The 12,244-nt window shown below is 36.4% G+C and overlaps 1 protein-coding gene across 1 annotated transcript; it reads left to right on the top strand.

The window, feature by feature from the left end:
* Window positions 1-759: 759 nt before the first annotated feature.
* Window positions 760-11,969, top strand: LOC108455861 (formin-like protein 20). Its single transcript, XM_017754430.2, has 17 exons — window positions 760-1,234; window positions 1,832-2,535; window positions 2,623-2,844; window positions 2,930-4,848; window positions 5,017-5,146; window positions 5,930-6,001; window positions 6,420-6,518; window positions 6,640-6,681; window positions 7,332-7,412; window positions 7,567-7,617; window positions 7,696-7,777; window positions 8,596-8,690; window positions 8,878-8,949; window positions 9,020-9,136; window positions 9,699-9,767; window positions 9,874-9,940; window positions 11,173-11,969. The coding sequence occupies exons 1-17, from the start codon at window positions 1,162-1,164 to the stop codon at window positions 11,310-11,312; spliced, it is 4,035 nt and encodes a 1,344-aa protein (XP_017609919.1). The 5' UTR covers window positions 760-1,161; the 3' UTR covers window positions 11,313-11,969.
* Window positions 11,970-12,244: the final 275 nt, after the last annotated feature.

Raw genomic sequence — 12,244 nt, 5'->3', positions numbered from 1 at the left:
AATTTTTAACAAAAAGATCCATTTACTCTTTGATCTAACGTACAAGAATTAATTTGCCTATTTTTTGAGTAAGGCGACAAAATGTAATTTGGCTTCTAGTATAAGGACCTCCATAGTATTTTTACTGATAAATAAGTAACATCTACATTTTGCAAAAATTATGGATTTAGTCATTATACTTAATTTGATCAATTGTAGCCCTTGGATTTTTAAAATTGGTCAATTTTAGTCATTGTACTTAATTTGATCAATTTTGGCCCTTGGACTTTTAAAATTGATCAATTTTAGTCCTTATACTTTTCAAAATTTAAAATTTTAGCCCTGACCGAAACAATAGCAGTTAAATTCATTTGGTTAGATTCAATTATTAATACTATTTGTATAGTTGTAGAAATTAGATCATTCTAAGTCCCTATACTTTTCAAATTTTGAAATTTCAATATTAACGCAAATGACAATTGTTAATCCATTAATTGGATATTTAGGGAGTAATATGTGAAAATAATAAGTTGACATGTCATTACACATATAATAATATGTTTGGCGCATCAGCTTTTGAAAATAGTAGAAGTTAATAAATTTAACAATTATTGTTTGATGATGACTGAAATTTTAAATTTTGGAAAGTAAAAGGACTAAAATGATCAAATTGAAGTAAAGGGTTTAAATTCATAACTTTGCAAAGTAAAGGGACTAATAACAAAAATTTAACCTCTTATTTTTTAGAAAATAAAGAAAGAAAACAAAAAATTTGACTTTTTTTTTTCCAAAACATTACTAGTTTCCGTTACAGCGTAATCTCAAAACTTTCTTTTTCTTTTCTTTTCTCATCATAGTCCCCACGTCTTCCCCTATTGTTGTTTCTTACTTCTTACCTTAATTTAAGGAATTGAAAATTTTTAATAGTTCTTTGATGATAGAGCTTCTGTTTGTTTCCTTTCGAACAATTTCGTGTGTTTTGGAGAGGGTATTGACGGGGAATTGTGATTATTTTAAGTCGAAATTTTGAGTAAGTTGTAACTGAATTTGAAATCCGGAAACGAGGACCTCTCATTAGTTTTACTGAAAGAGAGAGGAGGATCGAACTGAAACGCTATCTAATTGGTTGTGCTTGAAAGAAAAGGGCTTTGGATCCAATCAGGTAAGTAACAGCGCCATTTGATGGCGCTGTTTAGACGGTTCTTTTACCGAAAGCCGCCGGATCGGCTTCTGGAGATATCCGAACGTGTCTACGGTAATCTTTTTCTTCATTCCTACTTAATGTGTGGTTCAGTTATGCTTCAAAGTGTCGAAATTATCTTCATTTTACCTTACCAAGGGAAATGCCACTGGGGACAAGTTCTTTGAATTCTCTGATTCTGTTTGGGAATATTTCTTATTCAAAATTCTTAGCTTGATATTTTATTTTATATTCATTTAATTTCGTTTTTCTTCAGGGTTTTGGTGCGGTTAAGAAACTCTTAAGGATTTTTAGCATGTTGGTTTCCTTGATTATTAGGAGATAAGCTGAAATAGGACGGCGTAGTTATTTTAAAGTAGAGTTACTGGACTGATTCACTTTTGTACTTTGTAACAAAATCATTTGAAGCTTAGAAACTGGTACGTCATCACTTGGAGCATTGAAGGTTTTCGTACCATTTTCTACACATTTTTTTGTTTTGAAGAATATTTACTTTTCTCTTTCTTAATAAAGTTAATAAATTCCCTTTTTGTGGGCATTCCTAATGAACTCAACAATTAGAAACTTACCATATTATATTTTGGTTTTAGGAGGCATATGGTCACCAAGTATTGTTTATTTTATTCAGTTTTCTTGTTGATTGTTTTGCAGTATTTGACTGTTGTTTCTCCGTGGATGTACTGGAAGAAGATGAGTACAAAGTGTATATGGGTGGCATTGTGGCGCAGCTACAAGACTACTTTCCTGATGCTTCTTTTATGGTGTTTAATTTCAGAGAAGGGGAGAGGAGGAGCCTAATTTCAGACATTTTATCTCAGTATGACATGACTGTTATGGATTACCCACGGCAACATGGAGGATGTCAGTTGCTGCCACTTGAAATGATTCGTCATTTCCTTCGATCAAGTGAAAGCTGGTTGTCATTGGAAGGGCAGCAGAATGTGCTTTTGATGCATTGTGAAAGAGGAGGATGGCCTGTACTCGCATTCATGCTTGCTGGTCTTCTGTTATATCGAAAGCAGTACAATGGTGAGCAGAAGACTCTTGAAATGGTCTACAGGCAAGCTCCTAGGGAACTTCTCCAGCTTCTGTCACCTTTGAACCCTCAACCTTCCCAGTTAAGATATCTTCAGTATATTTCTAGAAGAAATTTGGGTTCTGACTGGCCTCCATCAGATACACCTCTGTTTTTGGATTGTTTAATTCTTAGAGTTATTCCAACCTTTGGAGGGGAAGAAGGGTGCAGGCCAGTTGTACGTGTTTATGGACAGGACCCCAAAACACCAGCCACTAGAAGTTCTAAACTTCTGTTTTCAACTTTAAAGGAAAAAAACCAAGTTCGTCACTTCCTAAAGGTGATGCCTAAAGCCTAAGTCACAAAATTGAAACTGACAAGATAAATTGACCAAAATTTGGTATGTTCTAATATGGTTTATCTGCAGGAAGAGTGTATATTGGTAAAAATGGATATTCATTGCCGTGTTCAAGGAGATGTTGTGCTTGAGTGCATCCATTTAAATGAAGATTTGGTACGTGAAGAGATGATATTCAGAGTTATGTTTCACACAGCATTTGTCCAAGCAAATATTTTGATGCTCAACCGTGATGAGATTGATGTGTTGTGGGATGGGAAGGATCAATTTCCAAAGGACTTTAGAGCGGAGGTAGGTTAAAATTATTATTATGTGGATGTTTTTTTCTCTTCTGAAGTTGTGGGAGTTGAATGCATACTTTTTTTATCTGTATCAGGTACTTTTTACTGACCCTGATGCTGTTGTCCCTGATCTCCTTGAAGTCATGGAAAGTGAAAATGGGAATGAGATGGAAAGTGCTGCACCGGAGGAATTTTTTGAGGTGGAAGAGATCTTCAGCAATACAGTCAATGCGCTCGAAGGAAAGGTGGATGACAACAGTCTCATAGTTCTTGACAACAAGGTAGAGCAAAAAGAAGTCTGGAGGGAGAACGTGGATCCTTTTAAATTTCAAGATTGTGCGTCAAATGATGGGAATTACAAGCAGGATGTCGAGGTTGACTTTAGTATGGATGCAGTTAAGGACATTGCTGTTGATGATGTGAATTATAACTTAGATAAGAGGATGGTTTCTGACATTAATGCAGTGAAAGACATTGCTGTTGATGATGGAGACATCAAAGTTGAACCAGTGGCATTTACTGTTGATGTGCTGAGGGTGAGAGAAACCACTGAAGTCACAGAAGGTGTGCTTGGCAAATTGGAAGAAATGGAGGATAAGGGCAATAGAAAAGACTGTGTCCAACTAAAGAATTCAGAATCTAAGATGTTGCACCAAAGGTTGAAAAGTGATGTTTCCAAACCTAAACCTGAGAGAACACTGCCTGCTTCAAAGAAACATGCTGGGATGGGCCCAAAACCAGCTTTAGATTCTCTTTTGGTAAAATCAAAGAGCAAACAACAAGAAGCTCAGGGTCCTCCTGGAAGACAAGCAAAGCCAAATGCCATATCTCGGTGGATCCCTCCTAACAAAGGCTCTTATACCAATTCAATGCATGTATCATATCCACCATCACGATATAATAGTGCACCGGTTGCATTATTATCCAATAGTGTGGCTTTGAAGGATTCTTATTCAAGTGCCAATCAAAAGGGCTCTAATGGAGTTTCAATTTCAAAGGATGTTTCGTCCAAGCCAAAAAGTGTGAAGGCTGACCTTGTGGAGCTGTCTAACTCTCCAAAAGAAATTTCTAGCGTTCCAATAATTTTAACATCATCTCCTCTTCCGCAACAATCGGCGCCCATTCCACCTAGCCCTCCACCTCCATTCTCACCGTCATCAACACCACCACCACCACCTCCTCCTCCCCCACCTCCACCTAGTTTTTCTTTGTTGGTTTCATCATCATTTCAAGAAAATGCAACTTCTATTGTACTAAATTCTCCATCACCACCACCACCACCACCACCACCACCTCCTCCTCCTCCTCGGGATGAAGCTTTGTTGCCTACAACTCCACCACTTCCAAGAGCTTCTCGTCCTCCTCCTCCCCCTCCACCACCACTTCACAAAGCTTCCCCTCCACCACCACCACCACCTCCTCCTGGTCATGGAGTTTCTCCTCCTCCTGCACCCCAACCTCTTTTACGAGGAACTCCACCTCCACCTCCACTTGCACCCCCACCGACGTCCGGTATGCCACTTCCTCCTTCACCTCCATTGATGAATGGTGCTCCACCACCAAAATTGGGAGCCATTCCTCCAGCACCTCCCCCTTTGCGTGGAGTGCCATCCGTGCCTGCTCGACATGGAGCACCACCCCCACCACCTCCACCTGTTCCTGGAGCGCCAGCACCATGCCCACCTCCTATGCATGGCGCATCACGACCTATAGGTGGAGCACCACCTCCACCTCCACCTCCACCTCCTGGAGGCCGAGCTCCAGGCCCTCCACCTCCACCTCCTGGAGGCCGAGCTCTAGGCCCTCCACCTCCACCTAGAGCTCCCGGTGCTCCTCTAGCCCCATCATTGGGTGCTAGAGTAGTTGATGGTAGAGGAAGAGGGCGTGGGCTATCGTCTCCAGCAGCTGGCACAGCACCTAGGAGGTCTTCTTTAAAGCCTTTGCACTGGAGCAAGGTCACAAGGGCAATACAAGGAAGCTTGTGGGAAGAATTACAAAGACATGAGGCTCAAATGTATTGTGTCTTCTTTTACTGATTTTGTTTTTTAATACAGCGAGCTTCCATAAGTGATAAAATTTACTAAGTATTCATGCTAGATTCCATGCATCATATGTTCACGATAATCTTTTACGTTTATTAATTTCCATTTTGCATTTGCTGACATGGCCTTCTTTGTACTAGTATGCCAGAATTTGATGTGTCAGAGCTTGAGACTCTTTTCTCTGCAGTTGTTCCTAAACCTGCTGGTTCAGTTAATAGATCTGGAGTGCGACGCAAGTCAGTTGGATCAAAACCTGACAAAGTCCACCTGGTAATCTGGAATTTCATTTTTCTTAATAAACCCGTACATCTATGTTTTTCATAGGTGACTGTGGAACTGCTACTTGAACCTCCTTATAGGCTTAGAATAAGTAAAAGGTTTCACTCTTAGAAATTGAAGAGCTTGTAATTTTAAGCATACAGTGGACGGTTTTACTTTGTAATGGGAAAGGGGCATTCTAATCTTTGTTTGGTGCTTTTAGTTAATGATAAATGCTTCTCTGTCTGTGTCTAGGAAGATTTCCATAAAGCTGGAAGTTTAAGTAATTAATGAAGGTTTTATTCTATATGCATCCTTAATATTTTGGTATACAAGTATTCTGAGCTATACTATGGGAGGTAGCCTTCTCCCATCCCTCCTATCTTACCCCTCCCAAGATCTGAATCTAAGACCTCCAAGATGAATTCTCAAGGTTCTAAGTTCTAACTGCTAGGATGTCCTATTGGGACTGTCTCATTCTTTATGATTTATATCCATGATGTTCTCATTTTGTGCTTTTCTTTCATGAATTTTTCTTTGGGTCATGGAATTGAGGGTAAAAAGATGCCTTTCTGGACATTTATTAAATAATTTGTGTTTATTACCATGTAACTTTATAAAACCATCATAATGATTATTATTTCCCCCCTTCTCCACTGTAGGTAGAGGATGCCTTTCTGGAAATTTATTAAATGATGCATTTATTGCCTGTATGAAACTTTATAAAATCATCATAATGATGATTACTTTCCTGTTCACCAATGTCATCACTAACCTTTATTTTTGCCAATCTAGATTGACTTGAGGAGGGCCAACAACACTGAAATTATGCTCACTAAAGTTAAGATGCCACTTTCTGATATGATGGTAAGCAGGACACGGACGTGATATTGCATTTATTAGTGTTTTTTACATAACTGGAGGAAGTGTATGGGTATTCTCACTTGTATAGATGTGAACTTGGAGTATGGCTGTTTTCCTTGTAGTATGTACAAACAGGACAACAAGATTCTTGTTTTTTTCTAGTGATTACATTTAATTTCCCTGAAGTCTGGTGTACTTACGTCAATTGGCTTCTTCAAAAGATACTGTCTTGGTGTAACACAAATTCCTATCTTACGATTCCAATTCTTTTTCTGATTGAATTATTGGAAACAGGGGAAAATAAGATTTCATTGAATTGATGCCCTCTCAGTTCTTTCATTTCCTGTTTCCCCTTAGTTTTAATTGAAGCTTGTCGGTTTAGTTTTTGGCTAATCATGTACAGATATACGTTTTTTCTCAGGCAGCAGTGCTAGCAATGGATGATGTAGTATTGGATGTTGATCAAGTGGAAAATCTCATAAAGTTTTGTCCCACCAAAGAGGAAATGGAACTTCTCAAGGTGAAGTTCTAACATATCTTGATTTTGTATAGGACTTTAAGCTATTCAGAACAGATTCTTTGTTTAGTATAGGAATTCATTTACCATTGCAAGTTTGTTTTCTTTGGTTGTGATTTTTTAGGGCTACACTGGTGACAAAGAGAGTTTGGGGAAGTGTGAACAGGTCTGCAGTTTTTCCTCTATCTTCTTCTTCAAATCCTTAGACTTGCTTTCTTTTATTAGTAGATTGATAGATGATTGCATTGCCATTGATCTGTCAGAAATGCACTTTTCTGGAACTGTAATTTGGTTCGTCTTCTTCTTTATATTCTTCTTGTTTCTGACAACATCATTTGGCTCAATGGTTGGTGCATGCTGCCCCCCCCCCCCCAAACAAAAAAAAAAAGAAAAAGAACTCCTATATTTAAAGAAAAAGTTCTTATACAATCTGGCCTAAGATTTTTTTCTTTTAAAATTGAGATGCTTTCATATGATAATTAAATACGATATCCTGGCCTATTCAAAGGATGATTCTTATTAACATTTTTATTCAAGAAAGGGTAAGAATGAAAGGCCAGATAAAGTTTTACTATGTTATGTTATTATGTTACTCAAATTTGGTCAATCAAACATTAAAAAGATACATTAAGTGCTAGAGACCTATAAGTTAAAACACCATTGAATCAAGTACAAGATAAGGATATCCTTGATTTTCTTTTATGAAGAAACTCTTTCTAAATCAAGTTCCTATATGCTTTTCCAATTCCATGTTTCATATGATCTATCTTTGCCAAAATTCTAAACTCTAACTGGTATTTGATATTTCATGTTCAGTACTTTTTGGAACTGATGAAAGTGCCAAGGGTAGAGTCCAAATTAAGAGTGTTTTCTTTCAAAATTCAGTTCGGCTCTCAGGTTCGGCGGTATCTCCATAATTAATCTGATTTGATAATAAGTTTACTATTACTAATCAGTCTCTTATTCACTTTCTCCCTCTTTTTATTTCATTATTTTTATTTATTGGAATCCCCTGTTTTACCTGTATTCAGACACTTTTTACTACATGCAGATTTCTGAATTCAAAAAGAGCTTAAGCACTGTAAATTCTGCTTGTGATGAGGTATATCTTTAATATTGCTGAGTGGAATTGACTGTAATTTCTCATTCATTGTCTTACCACTTTTTTTTTGGTTGTGAGGTTCGAAATTCCCTTAAACTAAAGGAGATAATGAAGAAAATTCTCTATCTGGGGAATACTTTGAACCAAGGAACTGCTAGGGGTAAGGGACGTGTTCAATTTTCTTTTTGGATACAATCATTGATTCTAGAACTGCTACTAGTAAAAGATTATGTAGAGGGTCTTTACTAGCTAAACTGCTTGTAATTTATGTTTGTTTGGATTCACATGCATGTGACTAATACTTGCTTTGATATTTTCCTGCACTGTTGCAACTGACGATAAGTTACACTATTTTAAGCAGCATTCTGCATCTTAAACTGGAAAACTAGTTGGCCTGTGTAATTCTAGGGGGCGTACTCTGTGGTAGTTGAAAGTCTTCTTATTGCTTCTGTTACATGCTATGAGATGCTACTGGGACTTTCTTTATGACCTCATGTGCTAACTTCTATTCTTAGAAGGAATGCCGTATATTATTTGGATGTCAGAAAAATAGTGAAGCATTTTCTTCTGAACTTCGCATGTTTGTGCTTTGTTTGTCTCTTAATTTTGGAAGTGGGTGGGTTTATCAGAGTCATTTTTCTGGGTTATAATTTGATAGATGTCTGGTTAAGTGTACTCTTGATAGTGCTCAACACGTTCTTGTCAATAGCTAGAGGTTTACGTGGTTTATACATTTATGTCCTCTAATGTCCAATTTCTGCATTTATGTCTACTGTTTCGAACTTTTGCACAATGCTGCCATAAATAAATTCATTATCCCCTGTCTACACTAGTTCAGATTTTACTTTTTTTCTTAGCCAAATTACTAGATCCGGGTTTGATTTAAAGCTGATAAACATTTTAGATTAGAGTTGGTGAGGACGTTTTAACTGCTCGCATGCTCCTTCAATATGAAGTTTCAAATCATTCCTATTACAGGTTCTGCCGTTGGCTTTAAGTTGGACAGTCTTCTAAAGCTCATAGATACACGCGCTTCTAACAGCAAGATGACACTCATGCATTATCTTTGCAAGGTTTGGTTACTAATTTTGTTTTTCTCTGTTGTGGTGTTATTAAGGTCATTCTGTTTCTTGTAATATTTGCCTGACTTATATTCTACACCTAGTTTATATGTTACGTTACTACTGGACACTTGTTTTTTATGCAAACAGCAACTGTCTGTCTTTTTTGTTGTCTAAACCCTGTTTTATTGTGGTTCAGGTCCTAGCTGCCAAGAAACCAGCACTTTTAGATTTTCACCAAGAATTTGTCAGCCTTGAGGCTGCAACTAAGGTTTCTCATTAGTCTTAGTGTTTGAGGTTTATGGTTTGGTAACACTATTTGAAGCCTTGTGTCCTTGCAGATACAATTAAAATCTTTAGCAGAAGAAATGCAAGCTATAACTAAAGGATTAGAAAAGGTTAAGCAGGAGCTAGCTGCCTCTGAAAATGATGGTCCTGTGTCTGAAGTTTTCCGGGGGGTACGTAGTTATTTCATTGCTTTTTGTTCTTCAACATACATGTAAAAATTTTGTTGCATGGTCTACACTTGTAATTTATAGTTTACAACTCAAATATTTTATTCAACTGCATTCGTTTGTGAAAAGTTCCTGATTGGCTACTAGCTTTTTGTTTTTACCTTTGCCCATGTAAGTTATTTTATAAGTTAGAATAAGAGAAATGTTATGGCATACCCCTAAAAGTTGGGGTCAGTAAATAAAGAATGGGTACTCGTACAAGTTTGTAATGCCAAGACACTAACTTTGATGCACAAGTGATTATAACTAGTATAGTGGAATATTAATAAAAGAATATGGTTAGAAACAATAAATTCCTATTTGAAAGTTCCTTCAGATAATCATCTTCATCTTACATGGTAGTTCTTTCTGATTGAAACACCATTAGGTCTTATATAATATTCTGATGCAATAGAGTGAGCATTTGTTATGGCTTTGTCACCTACACCAAACACTGTCAACTGCTTTTTATTCGTCTAGAGAATACTTTCCTTGTTCTAACATTTTTTTTTTAAATTTAATTTAGACATTAAAGGGATTCCTTTCTGTTGCTGAAGGAGAGGTGACATCCGTAACAAATCTATATTCTGTGGTGGTAATTTGCCAACTATTGACACTCTCTTTTATGCATCATCTAATGTTGTCCAATTCTTTTGATTTTGTCTTTCTTTAATTATTGGTTTTACCTTTTTGATGGACAGGGTAGAAATGCAGATGCACTTGCACTCTATTTTGGTGAGGATCCTGCTCGATACCCCTTTGAGCAAGGTAGATTGCATTCTGTACCTAGTTTCTTTGAGTAGTTGTCTAAATGTGCATAATGAGAATGTTAGAGAAAGACATTTTATTGACCCACTATAGCTCCCATTCAACCCTCATTTTCCTTTCGCCCATCAAATAGGTTATCACAAGGTTAAAGGGCCAAATGTTTCAGGATGTAGTCATGTTAGTCCCAAAAGAAGAGGAAAATCCACCTGAAGTTAAGAAAAATAAATATGAGGATGAACATCTTAACTAGAGATGGATAAGGGTGATTTTGTGATTGAATTCAGTGTGATTTTTTATTCTTAGGAAACTAAAATACTTGTTAAATTATGGACAAAGGTGAAGACAGGATAGCCGAGACAAGAAAAGATATAGGGAAGTAAAGGCCTTTTTAGTTTTGGGAAATATTTTCCATTTTCCATCTCCACATTGACTCTAAGTATGATGAATACATGGTAAATGACCAAATTAGAGAAAAGGGAGAAAAGGGTTTTGGAACTTGGTAATTAATAAAGAGAGAATTTAAAAAGTTGCGTTGTTATTTTAGAAAATTAGAAATTTAGGGCTTTCAAGCTTCTATCATATTATATAAAACTGTAATTGCAAAATGGAACAACATTTTCCTAAAATATTTGTCTCTAGGGTTTTTCTATTTTCCAGGGCTCTATTTAATTCTTTATTTCTTCTCCAGTTTTTGCTATAAAGCTGAAGTTGGTGATCAAAATTCAAAAGTAAATATTGTTAGTAAGTAAATGGTGACATCATGGTTCTATTTGAAATAAATTATTCATAAAATTTAGCTGTTACAATTTTCAATCTTCAAAATATCCTTGTTTTTCATCAAGACTCATCTTTTGTTTTGTACCTCCGGAAGTATATAGTGTGGTTTCTAAAAGCAAAAAGAACCTAATTTTATCAAAATTAAGATTTTGTAAAATTTTCATGTGTTATATTCTATATCCTAGTTAGGGTTCTATTTTTTTCAATCTTCCATCATAAATATGTTGCTTTGACTCAATTTTCGTGCATTACTGGTTTCCAACACCCATGTCTCACACTTTTTGGAGGATCCTCCAAGTACCCTCATACATGGAAGAACTTAAATACAATAAAATATACCTGTATTTGGCACTCACACCTGAACCTGAGTAACATAGCATCATAGTATACTGGTTTTGAAATGGTGATTTAAAGTTGAATTGATCACACCTGATGCTGTATTTTGTTCAATGCAGTTACTGCAACTCTCTTAAATTTTGTGAGGTTGTTTCGGAAAGCACACGAAGAGAATATGAAACAGGTTGACTTGGAGAAGAAGAAAGCTGAGAAGGAGAAGGCTAAGGGAACTAATCTTACAAAAAAGGGTGCAAATTAGTCTGAGGATCAGTTTCTCTTTTCATACAAGATAATATGCTCCTACCAAGCAGCAGATGTTTGTGCCCAAGAGTTCGATTGAATGACAATGATGCTGCTTTTCGGGGCTGTCCAGATACCCTCCCATTCTCTGGTATCTGTGTAATTTTAAGCCCTCACAGACGAATGAGGCAGGGGCCTTGTCCTGGAGGTTTGAAGGCCACGGCTATGGGCGTCAGTAGACATTTTTTAAGGGAAGATTTTCAATCCCAACGATGATCAGATTGACCAAGTAGCTGAGCTTCCGAATGCAAGTTGTTGAGGTAACAGCTATGACCCTTCTTCTAGCTTTATTTCAGAATGAGAAGACAAGCACTTCATTATGATAAGCGAGATCTTTTCAGCATCTGCCATTAAGTTTGGCATATTTTTTTCCAGCACCTAAGCAGATGGCGGTGGGATTGTAGACCCGAAAATTCCATCATACCATTAAAACGAGTAATTTACAATCCATGTATTTGTTTTCTTTATGTTGTAACATAAGTCTTTTTCTTTCATAATTAAGATAAAGTAACCCATCGTATAAAATGAGAGAAATTAGAAGATGGGTTTAGCATTAGAAATAGCGAAACATTCATGTTCTATTCTTATCATATCCAAGGTTGCCAGTTCTACGAAATCCCCCAAAAAATCAATTTAATTGGGTTATAATTATATCAATGAAACTTTGTAGTGCCAGTTATAGCTGTATTTGATTCTCATAATTTTTTGACCCAATTTACCTCAACCTTTAATTGTTAGTAGCATATTTGTGAGGTTAAACCCTCAAACATTTTAAAAGTTATTCACATAAGTTAAATCTTTTAAAATAGTAATATAAATTTTCAATTTTACGGAAGTGCTCAACTAAAGACTTTTCAAGTACTTTAATTTATAGAAAAATTAGGTGAAAAT

The sequence above is a fragment of the Gossypium arboreum genome, chromosome 7, assembly GCF_025698485.1.
Source record: "Gossypium arboreum isolate Shixiya-1 chromosome 7, ASM2569848v2, whole genome shotgun sequence".
NCBI lineage: Eukaryota > Viridiplantae > Streptophyta > Magnoliopsida > Malvales > Malvaceae > Gossypium > Gossypium arboreum.
Note: the sequence above shows the minus strand (reverse complement) of the source record. Positions and strands in the feature narration are given on the sequence as shown.

Coding starts and splice junctions, on each gene's coding strand:
- LOC108455861 (XM_017754430.2), top strand. CDS start 1,162: ATGGCGCTGTTTAGACGGTTCTTTTACCGAAAGCCGCCGGATCGGCTT. Junction 4,849..5,016: donor CAAAGACATGAGGCTCAAAT/GTATTGTGTCTT, acceptor TCTTTGTACTAG/TATGCCAGAATTTGATGTGT. Junction 8,950..9,019: donor GCCTTGAGGCTGCAACTAAG/GTTTCTCATTAG, acceptor GTGTCCTTGCAG/ATACAATTAAAATCTTTAGC.